The sequence below is a fragment of the Pelodiscus sinensis genome, chromosome 1, assembly GCF_049634645.1.
Source record: "Pelodiscus sinensis isolate JC-2024 chromosome 1, ASM4963464v1, whole genome shotgun sequence".
Classification (NCBI taxonomy): domain Eukaryota; kingdom Metazoa; phylum Chordata; order Testudines; family Trionychidae; genus Pelodiscus; species Pelodiscus sinensis.
The window spans coordinates 106,799,167-106,821,672 of record NC_134711.1 but is presented as its reverse complement, the minus strand read 5'-3'; the positions used below and the strand labels follow the sequence as shown (position 1 = coordinate 106,821,672).

The 22,506-nt window shown below is 43.8% G+C and overlaps 1 protein-coding gene across 6 annotated transcripts in view; it reads right to left on the bottom strand.

Annotated features, from left to right (window-relative positions):
- Positions 1-22,506, bottom strand: part of TMTC1 (transmembrane O-mannosyltransferase targeting cadherins 1) — a 224,796-nt gene that overhangs the window by 87,457 nt on the left and 114,833 nt on the right. For 5 of the 6 annotated variants that reach the window (XM_075940705.1, XM_075940703.1, XM_075940707.1 and 2 more), the window contains one exon: positions 14,190-14,311. The exons of the other annotated variant lie outside the window; for it this stretch is intronic. In XM_075940705.1, coding sequence (XP_075796820.1) covers positions 14,190-14,311 — 122 coding nt within the window. The remainder of the gene's footprint in view (positions 1-14,189; positions 14,312-22,506) is intronic. 6 annotated transcript variants of the gene reach the window in all.

Below are 22,506 nucleotides of genomic sequence, written 5' to 3'. Positions count from 1 at the left end.
AAGGGATCTGCAACATGGGTGCTTTATATTGGACATTAGGAAAAACTTCCTGTCAAGGATGGTTAAGTAGGTTGCCTAAAGAGGTTGTGGAATTGCCATCATTTTTAAGAGGTTAGACACCCCCCTGTGAGAGATCTCAAACTCACAGCCCATGGGCCATCTACAGTCAGGACTTATTTGTAATCTTGCCCAGGAGTCCTGGTGGTCCCGGGGCTGTGTGTCTGCATCCATCCCCCAAGCTCCACCCCTTTCTGCTGCCCCCCCCCCCCCCCATGGTATCCTGTCCTCTGAGTGATGGGGCCCCAGAGATTAATGGAGTGCCTGGCTTGGGGCAGCAGCAGTAGCATGTTTGTCTTTTTATCTAAACATAACTCAGAGCCTTATTCTGCCTCTATTAAAGTAAATGGCAAAACTCCCAATGAAGTCAACCGAAGCAGTCTCCGAATAAGAACTACAGGTAATAGTACAAAGACAGAATTGCAAACTCCAGCGGTAGACCCCCTAATTTGAAAAGGGACCTTCTGAGTAGGTGATTGATGACATAACTGATCTTTATTTTGAAATGAAAAGCTGGTTTCTTATTTCGAGCTACATTAAGGGATCCCAAAGGTACTGGGTCAGGTTTTTGAGCTAAACCAATTTACATCTGGTTCTCTATTCACAATATGAGGCAACCAGATAAAATTTAATGAGCTCAAAACCTCTATTTTCTTTGACAGAAAATACGTTAACTTTGAAATAAGCAATTCAGCTAATCATTCAATAGTTGGTTAACATGAGGGCCTATTTTTCTTCTCTCCCTTGCTGTCACCATAAAAATAAATGTACCATAAAGGTTCACTTCATTACACTTTTTGATTCCAAGACTTCATTTTGAGCAGATTCCTATCCAAACTGCTTCCAGAGACCATGGACTTTTTGTATGCTTTTATTATAGACATTTTAGTAAGGAAACAGTTATATGTTTATTATTTATAAAGAAAAAGAAAAGGTCCTACAGAATTTAATAGAGATTAAATCATCAGGGTGTCACAGAAATTATACTAAAGTGTTACATGATTTGACAGATAATTATCATTTTCTATAGTTTTTATAACCACCCTGTAAAATTCTATAGTTGGGATATAATTTTACATTAAATGTTACAAGAAGGTTCCAAAAGATATAAAACTGAGATCATTCTATATTAAAAACTTTATAGGAATTTTCCTTTAGGGAAACTATTTCTTTACAAATAATTCCAACTCCAATCAATTTGGCTGAGGCTATCTCTACACTACAGCCTCAGGTGTTTAAACAAACCACCTCCAAGGCAAAATAAGTTATATAAACTTATGTGCTGGTATGGACAGTGCTATGTTGGTGACAGAGCTTTTTCTGCTGACATAGGTACTGCCTCTTGCAGAGTTAATTTGATTATGCCAATGGGAGAGCTCTCTCATGTCAGCATAGAGTTATCTTCACCACAAGCGCTGCAGCAGCACAGATGCATTAGTACAGCTGTGCCACTGCCGTGCTGTATGTGTAGACAAGCCCTGAGTGAATTATTTCTATTAAATTACACTTAAAAACTGATTTTCTCCACCTCAGCTGAGATTTCCACACATAATTCGGCCCACCAGATTGTTTTCTTTAAAAATAATCTTTAATCTCAATATTTTTTTAAAGATTTATTTCTTGAACTCAATTTATCAAAATAACAATAAAAAAAGCTTTCTAGTTTTCCCATTAGAGCTAATGTGCAAGAAGGTAGTAATCATAGTAAGTTCAGCCTTTTCCTGAAACCATTTGTATGTGGCCAAAGTGCAATGGTGTTTTTCAAAGGCATGTTTCATATTCAGTTAAGCAGTTAAGACTACAGTCTAGACCAAAAGCGCCATGAGCTAATCTTTTTCATCTTTGCAAAACTGCTTGGCTCTTATTCCTACAAATTTATTGACTTTCATCAAAATATCTGGCACCCGCCTCTCATCATTTCTTCCTTATGTGATTTTGATTTCTCTTTAAAGTATTAAGAGTAATGGGCACCCCCCAAAAAAAGTTCGGAGTCCAGGTTTGGATGCATATCTGAAAGGCTGGATGCTTACAATATTTAGCACTTTATAGCACTTTATTCACCCAAAGCACTGTACAGATGTGACGAATTAAGGTAGATGGGTAAGTATTATCAACATCTTACATATGGGGAAAAAATTGAGAAAGAAAGCTGGAGTGTTCTATCCACACCTACATACAGAGTCACTAGCAAAGCCAGGATTAGAATTCAGGACCACCAAAATCTCAACCCCATGCATTTCCCTCCAGATCACTGCCTCATCTGAAATGCTGGAGCAGTTAGCATTGTTCTGTTAAAGTCAATGGAGATACACCATTGAGACCAGCTGAGGATCTGGACCATCTACAGACTACCTGCTGTCAGTGACTTCTGTGCAATGCCAATACCATTAAAGGGAATAGAAAGGTGTATCTGACTGGCACTTGTAATCAAGTTGATTGATGAATCAACAATAAGGTACGGAATCAAGCACACTCTCTCTCAACTTTATCAGCTCCGGATAGCTAAAAAGAGCAAAAAAGGACTACAAATATAAGTACATTAAACAAATATGGTTGGGAATGCACACAGATGCTGGCCAGACCTACACTACCACAGTAACTGATCAGAGCTATGCTACTTCAATTAGATGAATGACATAAATGGAGTCAACAAATCTAGGCTGACTTATGCGAAACGCTCTCCCACCATTACACCTCTCGGGAAGTACAGAAATTAATGTGAGAGTGCTCTCCAGGTCTTCACCAGACCAGCTAAATTAATGCTACAGCATCTATTGCAGCAACACCAGTATAGCTCTGTCATGAAGACCTGCCCTCTGACTCACCAAAGCACACAAGCATTTGTTTCACATTAGGGACTGAAATGCTTAACAGCTTTGCTGAATCAGTTGGGTGAAACTCTGGCCCCACTGAAATGAGTGGGAATTTTGCCACTGATTTCTGTGGGACCTGGATTTGATTCTAAGGGTTGGGGAGCGTGCGGGGTGGGGATGGAGGGGGGGGGAAGGATCTTCTATTAGCAGATTTGCATTCCTTTAATATTAATATTGACACAGAGTCAAGGAAACAGGAATTCAGATTCTCAAGCTTGGTTGACACAGGGGTTTTAAAAAAGTGAAAAATGACATCAGTGGGAGTAAAAATATGTTAACATTACATCCAGTAAAAAATGAACACAGGAAGAGAATAATTCCAAAGGAAGATGTAATATAGAATCATAGAATACTAGGACTGGAAGGGACCTCGAGAGGTCATCGAGTCTAGTCCCCTGCCCGCATGGCAGGACCAAATACTGTCTAGACCATCCCTGATAGATATTTATCTAACCCAGGGGTTCCCAAAATTTTTGACACGGGGATCAGTAAATCCATTCACGAGTTTTCAGAGGACTGGTAACATACATTTGCATATTCATTAAGCAAATGAGGAATATGCAAACACATTGTTTTTGGTCCTCCCAAAGCCCCCAGGGCCAGCTTTAGCAAAGCTTTTGATATGGCCACCCACCACATTCTTACCAACAAGTTAAGGGAATATGGATTGGAAAAATGGACTGTAATCCAATAAAACCCTGCACCACCACATCGTGTATTGAAAAGGGGCTCATTTATTTTCAGAAAGCCGACACCATCTTTGGAATTTTTTATCCATATTCTCATTGCGGATGGTGAATGCACCAGGTTCTCTCCATTCTGGCACACTGTAGTGTCTTTAAACCTCACTGTCAGCAGTGGGGATATTTAAAAGGCACTGCTTTTAAATTTTTATTCAGGATGTGTGTGCGCCTTGAACTGTCCTGCTCCCCACTGGCCAAATCTTTCTTCCCCTTCCCCCCCTGCACCTTCCACCCCCACTCCCTGGGCCAGTCTGGCTGTCCCTGCCAGCCGATTCTCTCCCGATCTCTCCTGGCAAGCCCTACTGCCCCAGCCAGTCCTGCTTCCACCGGCCGGTTCGCCAGCCAGCCTCACTGCCCCCGCCAGCCGGTTCCCCCAGCAATCTCCCCTGGCCAGCCCCTCTGCTCCTGCTCCCTCCCCTGCTCCGGCCAGCCCTGCTTCTGCCAGCCAGTTCCCCCCCGCGATCTCCCCTGGCCAGCCCCTCTGCTCCTGCCCTCGCCCCGGCCAGACTTGCTTCTGCCAGCCGGTTCCCCCCGCCCCAGCCAACCCTGTTTCCATCTGCCAGTTCCCTTCCCTATCTCCCTCTGGGCAGCTCCACTGCCCCAACCCTGTTTCCCCGCGTCCCATATCCAAACCCCATCCCCGCTCCACAGCCAGCAATAAGAGCTCACTTGGTAACCCTCACTATGCCTCTGCCGGGAGCCTGAAACATACGGCTGCATCCGCCCAGCCCAGCTGAGGGCTTGGGGAACCCGGCGCTGCACGGGCAGTCCGGAAGCCCAGAACACCCTGTCAGCCACGCTGAGACCCGGTTTTTTTTCCCCGTGGCCCAGTACGGGCCGCGGCCCATAGTTTGGGAAACGCTGATCTAACCTACTTTTAAATATCTCCAAAGATAAGGATTCCGCAACCTCCCTGGGCAATTTATTCTAGTGTTTGACTACCCTGACAGTTAGGAACTTTTTCCTAATGTCCAACCTAAACCTTCCTTGCTGCAGTTTAAGCCCATTGCTTCTTGTTCTATCCTCAGAGGTCAAGATGAACAAATTTTCTCCCTCCTCCTTATGACACCCTTTTAGATACCTGAAACTGCTATCATGTTCCCCCTCAATCTTCTCTTTTCTAAACTAAACAAACCCAGTTCTTTCAGCCTTCCTTCATAGGTCATGTTCTCTAGACCTTTAATCATTCTTGTTGCTCTTCTCTGGACCCTTTCCAATTTCTCCATGTCTTTCTTGAAATGCGGTGCCCAGAACTGGACACAATACTCCAACAGAGGCCTAACTAGCGCAAAGTAGAGCAGAAGAATGACTTCGCGTGGCTTGCTCACAAAACATCTGTTAATGCATCCCAGAATCATGTTTGCTTTCTTTGCAACAGTACCACACTGCTGACACATATTCAGCTTGTGGTCCACTATAACCCCTAGATCCCTTTCTGCCGTACTCCTTCCTAGACTGTCACTTCCCATTCTGTATGTGTGAAACTGATTGTTCCTTCCTAAGTAGAGCACTTTGCATTTATGTTTATTAAACTTCATTCTGTTTACTTCAGACCATTTCTCCAATTTGTCCAGATTATTTTGAATTATGACCCTATCCTGCAGAGCAGTCACAACCCCTCCCAGCTTGGTATCATCTGCAAACTTAATAAGCATACTTTCTATGCCAATATCTAAATTGTTGATGAAGATATTGAACAGAGCCAGTCCCAAAACAGACCACTGCGGAACCCCACTTGTTATAGCTTTCCAGCAGGATTGTGAACCATTAATAACTACTCCCAGAGGGTATGTCTACACTACCCCGCTAGTTCGAACTAGCGGGGTAATGTATGCATACCGCACTTGCTAATGAAGCCCGGGATTTGAATTTCCCGGGCTTCATTAGCATAAGCGGGGAGCCGCCATTTTTAAATCCCCGCTGCTTCGAACCCCGTGCAGCGCGGCTACACGGGGCTCGAACTAGGTAGTTCGGACTAGGGTGCCTATTCCGAACTACCGGTACACCTCATTTCACGAGGAGTAACGGTAGTTCGGAATAGGAACCTAGTCCGAACTACCTAGTTCGAGCCCCATGTAGCCGCGCTGCACGGGGTTCGAAGCAGCGGGGATTTAAAAATGGCGGCTCCCCGCTTATGCTAATGAAGCCCGGGAAATTCAAATCCCGGGCTTCATTAGCAAGTGCGGTATGCATACATTACCCCGCTAGTTCGAACTAGCGGGGTAGTGTAGACATACCCTGAGTATGGTTATCCAGCCAGTTATGCACCCACCTTATAGTAGCCCCATCTAAGTTGTATTTGTCTAGTTTATTCATAAGAATATCATGCGAGATCGTATCAAACACCTTACTAAAATCTAGGTTTACCACATCCACCGCTTCTTCCTTATTCACAGACTCGTTATCCTATCAAAGATAGGTATAAAACCCTATCTTCAAATTATTGCTTTTGGGGGGGAACGGTAAATTCTCTTCAGAATTATTCAGTCACAATATCATGAAAACTGTGTAACTGCACAGACCATAACATGCTTCAGCTTCTAGTTTTTAATTAGTATATTGCAAATGTTAATAGACAGGGTTATACTACATGAAATGTACACTAGCAAGGATAGGCTGCAATTTGTTTTTTGTTGTTGTTTCAAGTACAGCCTATAAAAAACAAAAGCTTCACAGGGTACTTGGTCTTATATGAATTTTTAGGAAGAGGCTGAACAACAGAGACTGATCCTTTTGAGAAACCTATACCATTTTGTGTAGATATTGATTTTCTTACTGATTCCTATTTAGAAATCAAGTAAGGGGACAGTGACATTTGCAAGTATTGATCTCACAACTTACCACAATGTACATAAGAACATAACAACAGTCATACTGGGTCAGACCAAAGGTCCATCTAGCTCAGTATCCTGTCTGCCAACAGTGGCCAATACCTGATGCTGCAGGGGGAGGGAATATGACAGGTAATCATCATGCGATCCCTCTCCTGTCATCCATTTCCAGACAAACAGAGGCTAGGGACCCCATTCCTATCCATCCTGGCTAATAGCCATTGATGGACCTAACCTCCATGAATCTATCCAGCTCTTTTTTGAATCCTGTTAAAGTCCAAGTCTTCACAACATCCTCTGGCAAGTAGTTTCACAGGCTGACTGTGCACTGAGTGAAGAAAAACTTCCTTTTGTATATCTTAAACCTGCTGCCTATTATTTTCATTAGGTGACCCCTCGGTTCTTATACTGTGAGAATAAGTAAATAACTTTTCCTTATTCACTTATTCCACATGAGTCATGATTTCATAGACCTCTGTCATATCCCCTTTAGTCTCCTCTTTAAGATGAAAATCCAAGTCTTTTTAATCTCTCTTCATATGGGACCTGTGTCAACCCCCTAATTATTTTTGTTGCCCTTTTCTGAACCTTTTCCACTGCCAATATATCTTTTTTGAAATGAGGCGACCATATCTGTACGCAGTATTCAAGATGTGGGTGTACAATGGTTTTATATCGAGGCAAGAAGATACAGGCAGTCTCCGGGTTACATGGATCCGACTTACATCGGATCCCTACTTACAAGCGGGGTGAGGCAACCCCGCTCTAGCTGCTTCCCCGCAGCAGACCAGGGAGACGCAAAGCTAGCTCCCAGCAGACCAGGGAGATGCGGAGCGGCTTTTCTCAGCAGACACCTCAGCTTGAGAATAAAGGACTGAGGGAAGTGAGGTGTGGGAGAATAAAACTGAGCTCTGGAGAAATGTTTGACCAGAGTTTCCCCTACAATATGTACCAGTTCCGACTTACATACAAATTCAACTTAAGAACAAACCTACAGTCCCTATCTTGTACGTAACCCGGGGACTGCCTGTATTCTCTCTCTTATTCTCTATCCCTTTTTTAATGATTCCTAACATTCTACTTGCTTTTTTTGACTGCTGCTGCAAACTGAGTGGATATTTTCAGTGAAGAATACACGACTCCAAGATCTCTCTCTTGAGTTGCTGTAGCTAAATTAGTTCCCATCATATTGTATGTATAGTTGGTATTATTTCTTCCAATGTGCATTACTTTACACTTATCAATATTAAATTTAATTTGCCATTTTGTTGCCCAATCACTTAGTTTGGTGAGATCTTTTTGAAAGTCTTTACAGTCTGCTTCTATCTTAACCATCTTGAAGAGTTTGGTATCATCGGCAAATTTTGCCACCTCAATGTTTACCCCATTCTCTAGATCATCTATAAGTAGGTTGAGTAGGATTGGTTCCAGGACAGACCATTGGCGGACCCCGCTAGTTACCTCTCTCCATTCTGAAAACTCATCATTTATTCCTACCCTTTGTTTCCTGTCTTTTAACCAGTTATCAATCCATGAGAGGAGCTTCCCTTTCATCCCATGACAACTTACTTAATTTAAGAGCCTTTGGTGAGGGACCTTGTCAAAGGCTTTCTAGAAATCTAAATACACTGTATCCACTGGATCCCCCTTGTCCTAATGTTTGTTGACCCCCTCAAAGAACTCTAGTAGATTAGTAAGGCATGATTTCCCTTTACAGACACCATCTTGACTTTCCCCCAACAAATTATGTTCATCTATAATTTTATTTTTTATTATAGTTTCAAGTGCCTTTCCTGGTACTCACATTAGACTTACTGGTCTGTAATTGCCAGGACCATCTCTAGAGCCCTTTTTAAATATTGGTGTCACGTTAACTATCTTCCAGTCATTAGGTACAGAAACTGATTTAAAGGACAGGTTGTAAACCCCAGTTAATAGTTCCACAATTTCACATGTGAGTTTTTTCGGAACTCTTGGGTGAATGCTAGCTGGGTCCAGTGACTTGTTACTGTTAAATTTATCAATTTGTTCCAAAAGCTCCTCTAATGACAACTCAATCTGGGACAGTTTCTCAGATTTGTCACCTAAAAAAAGGGGCTCAGGTTTGGGAATCTCCCCAATATCCTCAGCCATGAAGACTGAAGCAAAGAATTCATTTAGTTTCTCCACAATGATTTCAGCATCTTTGAGTGCTCCATTAGCACCTCTATCATCCAAGGGCCCTCCCCACTGGTAGTTGAGCAGGCTTCCTGCTTCTGATGTACTTAAAAACATTTTGCTATTACTTTGAGTTTTTGGTTAGCTGTTCTTCAAACTTGGCTTTTTAAATATATTTTTATACTTAAATTGACAAAGTTTATGTTCCTTTCTATTTTTCTCACTATGATTTGATTTCTACTTTTTAAAATATGTCTTTTTATCTCTCACTGCTTCTTTTACTTGGTTGTTGAGCCATGGTGGCACTTTTTTGGTTCTCTTACTGTGTTTTTTAATTCAGGGTATATATTTAAGTTGGGCCTCTGTTATGGTGTCTTTTAAAAGTTTCCATGAGGCTCGCAGGGATTTTACTTTTGTCACTGTACCTTTTAATTTCTGTTTAACCAACTTCCTCATTTTTGTGTAGTTCACCTTTCTAAAATTAAATGCCACAGTGTTGGGTTGCTGGGGTGTTTTTCCCACCACAGGGATGTTACATTTTATTACATTATGTTCACTATTTCCAAGACGCCCTGTTATATTTACCTCTTGGACCAGATCCTGCGCTCCACTGAGGACTAAGTCAAGAATAGCCTCTCCTCTTGTGGGTTCCAGAACCAGTTGCTCCAAGAAGCACTCATTTAAGGTATCAAGACATTTTATCTCTGCAACCCGTCCTGAGGTGACATGTACCCAGTTAATATGGGGGTAGTTGAAATTCCCCACTATTACTGAGTTTTTTATTTTGATAGCCTCTCTAATTTCCCTTTGCATTTCTCAGTCACTATCACTGTCCTGATCAGGTGGTCAATAATCTATCCCTACTGCTACACTCTTATTATTGGAGCATGTACTTCTCACTTACTAAACAAAACATGGCTAAAAGGATGCACATGAATTCTGCAAGGTGGTGAACGATGATCTATAACAGATGGCATCATATTTATGTTTTGGTTCACTGCTGCAGGAGTAAAGAGATACACTTTATTCCCCCTGCTGGGCCAAAGCTGGTAGTTGCCATGGAGGGAGGGATGGGTAGTGGAAGTCAGAAGGAAGTAGTTCTGCTACTGTCCTGCTAGGTTCAACCATTGGAGAGCAGCTTTTATTTTCATCATGAGCTACCCGGCATCCCAATGCATAGGACTCCACCATCAAAGGTTGCCTGGGAATGTACTAAATGAGTGATGTAATCAATACTTGCTCGCAGGACTACTGCACACCTGCCTCCACTCCTTATTGTGCAGGCAACTTTCAACATATTAATTTCATCTTTATTTTTGTCAGTCACAGTTGCACAATCCATGGCCTGTTGAAGGTTCTTGTGGCTAGTAAAAAATAAGCAGTGACATAAACTATTGTAGCCTGGAAGAGTAACTGATTGCATCTGGAGTTTAAATATTGTAATATGTAGCACACAGGCACTTGATCTGGAAACCGTGCACGCACTTAGCAGGTTGGCAATTGGTTATTTTTAGAGGGCAGTCCTCAAACTCTGAAAGCTAATAGAAAACAAACACATTTGTAAATAAAACAAACCATCAGCCACAAGCCACTGAAATGGGAGTTGTGCAAAAAGTTGAGCAAACTAGAGAAATTGCTTCTACAAAGAGTCCATTTCTGCGAAGCCAAAGAACCCCCAACCTCCCATTCCAGTCAATGGGAAGTCAGAGTGTTTAGTACTGCATAAGAGGTGCATCAGAGGTGCTCAATGTTTCACCATGTATGTTCAACTGTTCCACTGAGGAACAACTGCAGTCAAGTGCTAAAGCTCCAGGTTATGTTCAGATAGGTTCTTCATGACTATGAACAGCAAGATTAACTGGTCTTTTCATTTTAAACACAATAAAAGTGGTTTGCACTGACCAGATTTTTCCAAATGGCCAGCACTTGCAGGTAGGGCCAGATTTCCAAAACAGGTTCAATGTCCTGAATCTTTTGAGAACCTGACCATTTATTTTGGTGCCTAACTGGGAGCTGAGCTGCTTTGAAAATCTGGCCTATAAATTATATCCTGACTTATGAATTATATTCTACCCCATTCACCACTCATGCTCAGAACTGGTTGGGAAATTATTTTTATCCTGTGAAAATTTTCCAACAAAAACATTTTGGATTTTTTCAAGATATGCACAAAGTCCTGAAAGGCAGGATCAAGCCCTACGACTAGTACGTGATCAACAGGTTGGGTACTTACTATTTTTCTAAGTCAAGTTTAATTAAAGTGGTGGTAAAAAACCTAAAACATGGTTTGTTTATACCTTTTACCTAAATCCCCAGGTCTTTATCCACTACACTTAAAATTTTGCCCATGTAAGGACTGAATAAATCTGAGTAAGGAGCTCAGGATGTGATCCATAGATTGCAATGTGCACAACTGTCATATGCACAAATATTTATATAAGGCTTTCATTTTAAAAGGGAGAGGAAGAGCATCTTTAAATATACCAAGAATAATACAGTTGTCAATGTTCAATGTGTTTTCCACACTCTGAGTCAGTTTTCTCACCTTTCAAGTGGGGTGAAATATTCCAAGTTAGTAACAAAGTTAGAGCAAAAATAGAAGAAAACTCAATAAAAGCACATTCCATTTGGCAAGATACAAGCTATGAAACAGTTTCTAAGGAATGTTCCATATAAAGAACACTGCTCCTCTTTCTCTTATATACTCAATATTATATCCCAAGTTCTTCTGGGGGAAATCAAGCGATGACAGTTTTATTTTGCAACAGCTATGAGTGTTTGTGAAGACTAACACTCCTATCTGATCCACACAAAGATATGGAAACAGTGCCCACTCATTTTCAATAACTTTGCAGATATTAAATTTAATTCTCAACCCTCTTATCCATATATTTTTTAGCATTCTTCCTTGTCCTACAAAAGCCTGATGATAGAGTGAGAGATGTCCACTCTTTAACTGATATGCGAATCAGCTTCTATGTTAGTTTTTCATTTTACATTTCAGTTCAGTTGCCTGCCAACTAGGGGTGAAAAAGGTTTTAAATCAGGAAATGAATGGTCTAGTGATCTGAAAACAGGAAGGACCCAGCGACTCTGACAGACTCACTCTTAGGGTGTGTCTACACAGCAAAGTTTTTTCAGAATAACAGCCATTATTCTTAAATAACTATGCAAGCATCTACACAGCAATCCCTTTATTTCAAAATAATTTTGAAATAATGAATGGCTTATTCCAATTTCTGTAAACCTCATTCTATGAAGAATAACATCTATTCTGAAATAGCTATTTCAAAATAAGGTGTGTGTAGATGCTCCACTGCTGCTATTTCAAAATAGCCCCTCACTAGGGCCATTCTAAGTTATTCCTCCTGGGGCTCTAAATCGATAGAGCACGTCTACATTAGGTAAGCCTGCCTCTGATTAAATTTGAGGCTTCCCTGCAAGTGCAGACATGCTATTTCGAAATAAGCTATTTCAGAATAACTATTACGGAATAGCTTATTCCGAAATAACTGTATAGTGTAAACATAGCCTTAGTGTTTCCCACTTAGCCTCTCTGCCTCAGTATCTCCTCTTAAAAAAGGGGAGACTTTAATTACCTACTTGATAGGTTGTATGTTTGCAAATCCCCTAGAAGCATGAAATCATTATCTAAGCAGCATTCCTGTGCGCACACAGTAAATATATTAATAGTCCTCCTGGAATCTTGACCATTTTTCTCTGTCATTACTACCATCTTCAAAATATACCTGGTACTGTCGGTAATCTCCTTTGGAGAAGAGCTAGCTGATTTAGCTGGCATCTGCAGCACTCCACACCCTTGCTATTTCCATGGCCAGAAAAGCCAAAGAAGAAGTGTGGTAGTGTGTTACAAGCTGGGCTGGTTGTTTCACAGTTCTTATTTTAATGGCTTTGAGATGTTTCTCCTCTTTTTATGTATAGATTCAATCAATTTAATTTTGAAATTAATTTAAAATGGGAAGTAATGAGATTCACTAGTTGTGGGGATGACTCCCAGAATATCTCAGGGGGCAAAATCTCACACACCTTACTCACATTAACAGTCTCAAACTCAAGGGAGTTAGTTACATGCGCCAATAAGACAAGCAGGATTTGGCCAATAAAACAAATTGATGTAATAGGCAGCAGGGATACATCAGCTATGTAAAACAATAGCTATGTAAAGCAAAGACCAGAGAGTAGGCCTACTGAAGTCCATGGGACTACTTACAGGTATAAAATTGAGTAAGAATATGAGGCTTGGCAGAATCAGGACAAAAGAGCCTATTTTCCAGGTTTTCCATTTTCATGCACTTTTTCAGAAATCTAGTTTTTAAAAGTGGGAGAAATAAAGCAGCTGTTTTAAGACAGCATAAAGCAACCTGGAGTGAAGCTTAGAGCCACCAGCTCTACAAGTTCAAGCCCCATGAAAGATAATGAGAGATGAGTATGCACTTAACAGCAGAACTGAGATCTTAGACTGTAAACTTCTGGCTACAATTCTATTAACATGATTAATAGAATCTCCCTCTCTGGAGATATTTAAGAACAGGTTAGATAGACATCTGTCAGGGATGGTGTAGATGGAGCTTGGTCCTGCCTTGAGGGCGGGGGGCTGGACTCGATGACCTCTCGAGGTCCCTTCCAGTCCTATGATTCTATGATTATATTTATGGCTGGATCAAGCAGGTAAACCCCAGTTGCGTCTTGGATGGTTGGTCTTTCCTACTGCTTCAGCTCCAGATAGAATGGAGATACAAGGAACAGTTCAAACTTATGGTGCTTGTAAGAGCACAAGAAGCACCAGACACCTTAGCAGCTAGTCAGTCTAGAGAATGTAAACAGGTGAAAACTGGAGCACTCACAGTTAAAGAGTTACACTTGAGGAAGGTGTGTGAGCCTTTCCCCACCCCCACCAACAAGATTGCCATCTCTTTCATAGATCTGGATCATACAATGCATTGGCAGAGGGACTGTGCGGCTGAAGGAGTCCACCTAAAGAATTAAAGGCTTACATTGTCAACGTTTATAGGGATGGACCTTGTCTTCCTTTGGAATTGTACGGAATACAATGGCTATTAGTAATAGATAAATAGTAATAATAATAATGGGGTTAACTCTATAAATACTGTGCTTAAATTAGAGAACATGGACAATTTAAGATGACAATATTGCTTAGGAAAACAGCAAGGTCCATAGGAACACAAAAGGACAATGTACGTGGCACAACATACTATTTTCCTTTATACAGATACTTTCAACCATAATGCAGAAAAACTCATAACAAGGGGGAAAAAATCAGCTTTGATTCTGCCAAATATCCTGCTCTTGACAAGCTATAGTTTTCCTGGTACTGCTGCTTAAAAATTCAAAGGCATATAGTGCTTGGACTAAATAAAATAAAATAAAAATGTCTGAATCACAGCAATAGGCAAAAACCAAAAACACAAACACAAAACAAAAAAAAGCTGCCTTCACAAAATAGAGGAGAGGGTTTTGTTATAAAGGAATTCAATTGCAATAATTACCTTGGCATGTAAAGGATTCGCTCTGCCACCACAAACCCCACCCTGAAGAAGAGGTTGCTGGCTGGGATAAATGGGAAAACCAGGAACAATAAGCCCACTAAAACTTCTCTATGTTCCAGTTTCTGCAACAACACAATAGTTAAACATATGTGAATGAAAAAGAAATCCAACTTTAAATCAACATTAAGTGGCCCCTCTTTCATTTTTAGATTCTTATTCATGAAATAAATTAATCAGATTCATGCCTGATCAACCTGCTACACAGGAAACAGGAATTATTCCACACTCTGGTTTCTCTGCATTTACATATTGTTTGTGTACTATACATCCAACCTACCCATAACACATGTATCTGATGTTTGTGTAATTCAAACAATCCACAGAGTGTGTACTACTCTTGGAACTTTTCTGAGGTCGACTTTACTGTACCTGGCTACTTTAGATTGCTAGTAAATTACCTCAAATAGTTACAATTTACAACTGAAGTATTATATATAAAGAGAAGGTGGGTGTACACACACACAAGCACACCTGTGCTGAGTCTCAAGTCTTTACAATTAAGAAGCAGCAGCTAAATCTGTGAAGATCTATGGGAAGAAAATTCATCAAAAACTGCACATTAATATAGGTTTTTTTACCCCCTTTGGAGAAAATATCTAAAATGTAAATTACACGTTATTACACAAGATATCTATGTTCAATACAGTGTTCAACATTTGAGACATTCTGTACAGCAATATGAATGTCTTTGGTCCATAGTGCTATTTTTTAATGTTACATAAGAACGGACATACTGGGTCAGACCAAAGAGCCATCTAGCCCAGTATTCTGTCTGCTGACAGTGGCCAATACCAGATGCCACAGAGGGAGGGATCACAACAGGTAATCTTCTTGTGATCCCTCCCCTGTCAATTGTTTGGTTGTTATGTGAGGAGAAATGAAATTGTCACATGTGATTTCATCAAAGCAGCTATGATTTTCACAGTTGCTCTGAATATCTCCAGATATCAAAGGCCTTGGTTCTCACCTGAAGGGTCCACAGCCTATACAGATAGAAGTGAATTCCATTTCTTGACTAGCTCCAGTACAAGTACATGTATCAGTCTGTAAAGTCTGCTTTTCTGCATTAAACATCAAATTAAGGTAATCAAATTCACTATTCAAAAGCTAAGAATTTAGGTCTTGTTGGATGAAAAAAACAACATTTAGTTGGTTAAATCACCCAGCCTAGACATATATGCTTTCTTTTGGTGGCCAGCAATACCCAAGTATAGTCAGTCATCGTTGTACCATGACTAAATGATGGAGAATTCATTTTGAGAGTTCTAGCTTTGTAATATTCAAAAAGCAGATGCAAACTGACTCAATCTTTTCAGCTTTTCTAATCATTCTGGTCAATTTCTAACTGCTGGAGAGCCGCAGTACCTTACAAAGCTTTAAGTGATCTAAAAATGGAAATATCGAACAAGGCATAGGTAGCAGTATGCAGCCCAGCAAAAGACTTAAGGCCAAATTCTGCTCTCACTTATACCAATGCAATTTGCTTTGGCACTGCACTAGTGTAACAGACACTGGCCCGCAGCATAACCATAATTGCTGGATTTCATCATATAAACATCATAAGTACGTTTACTGAGTGTACAACATGGATAGTGCCACAGGTTCCTTGTATTACATGACTGAGCTCTCAAATACAACAATGCTAGTAAGTAAAAGTAAACACTAAATCAAGCAAAACAGACGTACTGATTACCCTTCCTTCATCAGACACTTTTACACAAAAATTAAGGTTCATGAAATTTGTAGTTACCACACTTAACAAAACTGGTCAGCAATCTCTGGACATTTCTACACTGAGAAAGTCAAATTTATTAAGGTTGATTTTTAGCACCTGATTTTGTAAAGTGGAAGGTGCATATCCCCACTGTGAGCAAGAAGTCAACGTATTTCGGAGTAGCGAGTCCCCACATCAATTCTGAGAATGATGCACTGTTGGTAACTATTGCACAGTGCCGGTGCCCCTTTGCATTCTGGGTTATGCTCCCGGTGCACACTGGGAACAAAACTGTGCAGCGGGTGGTTCTGGGTACATGTCGTCAGTGGCCCATAATGCATTCATTGCCTCCCTCCCTCCCCTGCTTGAGAGCAATGGCAGTCTTTCTGTGGCTTTTCCCCGTTGGTTATCTGCACAGATGCCATATCAGCACAAGCATGGAACCTATCATGGCTCCCATTGAGCGTCAAAGCATTATGATAATAATATTAATCATGGTGAGCCTAATCCTGGAGTATCACCAGAGCATATCCAGAGTCTGCCAGAACATACACGAGTCTTGGGAGGCCATGAAACATATTCTTCTGCAAAACATTTGAGTTGAGCGACTGGCAAATGCCACCAGCATTCGATTCTCTGGACACAGTGGAATGCCGGTTCTGGCTCAGTCAGACAAGCACAGACTGGCGGAATCACACTGTTATGCAGGTATGAGATGGTCAGTAGTGGCTGCAAAACTTTCGTATGTGTATGGCCACTTTTATGGAAATTTGTGAGTTGTTTACCTTGCCCTGAAGCACAAGAATACCAGAATGAGACCTGCTCTTATAGTAGAGAAATGTGTGGGAATTGCCCTGGAGAAACTTGCAATGCCAGATAGCTACCAGTCAGTTGGGAATCAATTTGGAGTGGGAAAATCTACAGTGGGGGCTGTTGTGATCCAAGTAGCCAAGGCAATCAATACCCTTCTGCCGTGGAAGGTAGTGACTCTGGGAAACATGGAGGACTTTTTGGAGGACTTTGCTGCACTGGAGTTCCTTAACTGTGATGGGGCGATAGATGGAACACGAATCCGCATCTTGACATCCAACCACCTTGCCAAAGAGTACGCAAAGTGCCTGGGGTACTTCTTCATGGTACTGCAGGGGCTGGTGAAACACATGGGCTAATTCACAGACATCAACATGGCATGGTCAGGAAAAGTACATGACGTGCATATCTTTAGGAACTCCTGCTTCTTCGGCAAGCCGCAAACTGGAACTTTTTCCCCTAGACTGGAAATTCAATCTACCTCTTGCTCACGTGGCTCAAAGCTGTACACGGGCAGTCTGAACTGAAGTAAGGAACAATTCAACTACAGGCTGAGCAAGTGCAAAATGGTGGTAGAATGTGCTTTGGGCCACTTAAAGAGAAGATTTTGCCATGTACCGACTAGGTTAGACCTCAGTGAACGAAACATTCCCATTGTGGTGGCAGCCTGCTGTGTGCTCTATAATAGTTGTGAGAGTAAGGGAAGGGGGACGGAGGCACAGCACCTAATCAGGGATATTGAGCAGCCAGACACTATGGCAATAAGGAAAGCTCAGCGAGGGGCTTGCAATTCAGAGAGGCTTTGAAGGACAGTTTTATGAACGAGTTTTGAGAGTCATCCATGTTGCTACAGTGTGCTTGCCTGTAACCCCTCCCCCATTCAACACAAGCAATAAAGGGACTTATTCAGAAATCATGCGTTTTTATTTAGGAAAGACAGAAGGGACAGTCCAGGGCAAGAACTTTTTTTGGGGGGGGGGAGGGGAGAATTTGATTACAATTGTGATGACAGCCTTTTGCTTTGCAATGCAACCTCGAGCACTGAGTGTGAGGCAACCCTAGATTCCTCCTCCCCCGTGTTATAGGATCCCTGGGAGAGGACACTATGGAACACGGTGAGGAGGGAATGCTGGTCTACAAGAGATGAAGTGCCTGTGCATATAGGTGTCCTGGAAAGCCGCCATGAGGCCCATCACATCTGCCATGGACAACAAGGCTCTCTCTTGGTTCTTCACTTCCAGTTTCCTGCATTCTTTCCTGTCTTCAGGCTCTGCAGCATATTTCTCCACTCGCGTAAGCGCTCCCTGTTCAGGTGGCTGGGTTACATTTGCTCCTTGAATAGGTCACATCATTAGTCCATTTTTGCCTGTGGATTTGTGCCTGTCGAACAGCTGGCAGGGCCAGGGAAGTGTGCAGTAAGCTCATTGTGTTCTTGCTGTAACAAAAAGTAAAGGGAAGACTTTTCAAGAGACACACTGTAGAATCTAGTCCGTTAGAACAAACAGGAAGGCCTTTTTAAAGATAATAGGGATGTGCTATGTACCAGGCAACAGTTATGCTTTTAACCATCCACTATGCAGAAGGTACACTACAGAGTTCTTAGGGGAACAGCTGGATTTGGTTTGGTGGCCGGCATGCTAAGGAACAGGCTGAGGCTTGAGCCTGTGGAAAAGAGGGGGTCCAGACATTGCAGCAGGGTAAGGGATCAAGCAGCCTGTGTGTTCAGCATCCGTTTGTCAGGAGACTGCAAATTTCCCTTCCCACAGGAGCAGGCAGGAGGGAAGAGGAGGTCCAGGCGTGGCCGCAGGGCAGGGGCTCAAGCCATGCCTCACTGGAGATGAACAAATGGAGGTTTACTGCAGAGGTATCAGCTAACATCTTCCCCTGCTTCATCCAAGTTGCTATGTAAGTTATCAGTGATCTCCTAATCACACAGCGCGATAGGGAGCAGATGCTGATTGAATGTGACCAGAAATCTGGACCTTATGCTGAAATGCTTTGCGCTGCAATGATGCTAGTTCACTTACTGCTAGTTTAGCATGGAAAGGTGTCCTGCCATGGATCACGGAATAAGGCATCCCTACCCAGAAACTGTGTGAGAAGGATGATGAAAGTGTTCCTCTATGAGAGCTTTATGGAGAAGTACAGGGAGGATTCCTGCTCCATTTCCAGACTCATTAACAAGGTGTTCCAGGGACCCCCGCTGTGTAGGCACAATTGCTTTAACCCACTTGTAGCAAGAAAAAAAAAGTGAACTCATTAGAAGTGCCTGTCTTAAGAGCAGTGCCCACTGTGGGACATCCTGGGAGGAGGGGATTGGCTCCAAGGTTAAAAAAAAGTTCCTGACTCTGGGTCATATCAGTTGTCCCACTTGCCTGCTTACCATTCTCCTCCTCCTTCACCACCACCACCACGCTGTCCTCTACGCTGCTGCCTGAGGAGTTCTTGGGAAGAATCCACGGACTGGCTAAGTAAGCTGGTCAGGTCCATTCCACCTCTCTCTCCCCACCCCGGGCTGCATGCAGCTGCTTGTAGTAGCGACATGTTTGCAGCAATATTCAAGATTGCCTGTTTGCCTCCTTCGTCTTTTGGATGATTGCCTGAGCTCCTTTATTTTTATTTGGCACTACTGAGCATTCCTGACATTTCCTTTCTCCACCATGTCCTTTGCCATCTTGGTACAGATATCTGTGTGTCTTTTGATGGACTGTACTTTTGCAAGAACAGATTCCTCTCCCCACACAGCAATGAGGTCCAGGATCTCCTACATGCTCCATACTGGTGCTCATCTGTGACACTAGGAACTCGTGGTCAGGTGTGCTGCTCAGGAATGCTCAAGAGCACTGCCTACTCTCAGGTCTGGCTCACCATGCTGGCCACACAGGAAGGCTGTGTCTACATTGGCATCCCTTTCCGGAAAAGGGATGCTAATGAGACACTTCGGAATTGCAAATCCGCGGGGCATTTAAATATCCCCCGTGGCATTTGCATTTACATGGCTGCTGCTTTTTTCCGGCTCGGGGTTTTTGCCGGAGAAAAGCGCCAGTCTAGACGCAATTTTCTGGAAAATAAGCCCTTTTCCAGGAGATCCCTTATTCCTACTTTCATCTCGAACAACAGTAAGGGTATATCTACACTACAATGTTATTTCGAATTAGCTTATTTCGAATTAGTTAATTCGAAATGAGCTAATTCGAAATAATGCATCTAGACCCAAAAACAGAAACTGGGTTTATTTAACACAACTGGGGAGGGGGACTGAAACTCTGGTGAGACGGGGGAAAGGAGGTGGAAGAGGGCAGGAGAGAGGGTGGGAGAGGGGAGGGGGAAAACTGGGAGGAGGGAGCTGGAACAGGGAAGCAAGGTGAAGAAGGGGGAGGGGAAGCTCAGAGCTTAAGGGTGGGGGTCTTTCCAGGCCAACCGCCTCCCAGCACGGCGGGGGAAGGAGCCTCAGCATCTCCGGGAGGATGGGGAAGAGGGTGCAGAGGATGAGGTGGGGGGTGTGGACATTGAGGAGGAGGGTGTGGAGGTTGAGGAGGAAGCAGTGGGGGGGGCAGTAGTTGGGGGGACAGCAGGCGCAGGACCGGCAGGGGGCACCATGCTCTGCAGCAGGGCCTGCAGGTTTGAGTTCAGCGCTCGGTCCTGAGCAAGCTGCTCCCAGCGCAGCTGCAGGTCCTCCAGCATCCAGGCCTGGACGGTGCAGTGCAGGGCTCGCAGGGCCCCCGGGTGCTGGTCCCAGTACTCCTGCTCCGGTGGTAGTCCGGAGCAGGCCACGGGTGCGGGAGCATGTCCCGGGCGGGGTGGTGCGCCCTGCACGAGCAGCTGGTGCAGCTGTAGAGAAAGAAGAGTAGTGGTCAGTTCTCCCTGGGGACGTAGCGGATGATGCCCAGGCCCGCTCTGTGACGTGAGGGCGACCGTGCCCAGCACAGTCAGAGACGACGTGCTTGCACAGAGGCCATGGTCAGGATGTCTGGCTCTCCCCGGGACTAGGAGCTGCCCCAAGACCGCACCCATGCCCCTGTGCCATGTACAGTGTGGCCGGGGCGGGGGGGAGATGTCCCCTGCCTCTGTGTAGAGGGGCCGTGTGAAAGGAGAGCATCCTGCTGGGTCCCGCCCCGGGGTCGGGAGTGTGTCAGGTCTCTACACACATGCATGTGCCTATTGGGCCACCTGCCCAAGGCTGGCATGGCATGTGCTTGCACGTGCACAGGTGGCTGCTGATCCGTGGGAGGCATGGCCCACGCGCACGGTTCTTGGTCTCCCTCTCCACCTCCCCACCGGGCAGGGGACAGTGCTGGCACTTACCCCGTATGGCCTCCCTGGACGACCCTGCCGACGCTGGTGCCAGAACAGCTGGCGGTGGCCCCTCTGGTGTGCCCTCCAGTCCCGGCTCACTGCTTCCTGGGCTAGCACGGACCGCCCCGCCCCCCAGGAGTCGTTCGAGGGTGGGGAAGTAGAGGCACGTGGCAGCCCCTGCTGTGGCGCCGCCCCTGGTGGCCCTGGCATACGCCTGCTGCAACTCTTTAACCTTCAGGTGCACCTGCTCCTGGGTGCACCTGTGGCCTTTCCTGGCCATGGTGGCATAGACAGCTGTGTTTCTCCACCTAGTGAGGAGATCATGGACATTGGGGGCCTGCCCCCAAACCTCAATGAAGTCCATGATCTCCGCACTAGTCCAGGAGGGTGTGCACCATCTACGGCCCCTGGCTGGCCCCTGGGTGCTGGGGGATTGGGCGGGGGACGGCTGGCTGCACTGGCTGCCATCCTCTGGCCACTGGCTGAGGGTCTGCGGCTTCTGGCAGGCCTGGCTCTTGCATGTGCCCAATGGCCAGAGTCTGCCCCTAAAAGGGCCCTGAGGCTGGGGGAGAGGAGAGGAGTTTTCCTGGTTTGGCCCAGGATGGCCACCAGGGGGAACTGGGAAGGGCTGGAGGCCCCCTAATTGGAAATAAGTGTCTACACAGCACTTATTTCGAATTAGCTATTTTGAATTAGGTGTTATTCCTCGTAGAATGAGGTTTACCTAATTTGAAATAAGGGCTCTGCTATTTCGAATTAATTTTGAAATAGCATTTTGTATGTGTAGACAACTATTACAGTTAATTCAAAACAACGTCTGTTATTTCGAATTAACTCTGTAGTGTATTCATACCCTAAGGTAACAACAAGGTAAGTAACTGTTTTTTCTTCAAGTGCTTGCTGATGTCCACTTCATTTAGGCGACTCCCAAGCAGTAACTATGGAGGACAGTTCAGAACCTAGGAGGACACAGACTGCAACACAGCCCTACCAAAAGCTGCGTCCTCTCTGGCTGGATGCACGATTGCATAATGACTGGTAAAGGTAAGGATGGACAACCAGGTAGCTGTCATACAGATATTTAGGATTGGAATCTGTGCTAGGAAAGCCCATGTGCTTGGGCCCTGGTGGAATGGGCAATGATGGGAGGGGCAGGTTTCCCTGCTAGGTCATAGCACGCCCCAATGCATGGTGTGATCCATGAGGATAAGCATTGTGCCAAAACCAGGAGGCCCTTCATCCTTTCTGCTATTGAGACAAAGAGCTGTGTGGACTTGCGGAATGGTTTTGTTCTGTCTAATTAAAATAGCAAGGTAACAACTCTATTTATAACTAAATGGAACTATTTACAGATGATCAAAAAGAGAATGCTGAGGATGGCAGATTGCAAGCCAAAACGTTCCGGCAACCATCACGAGCAGCAAGAAGGAACTGAGG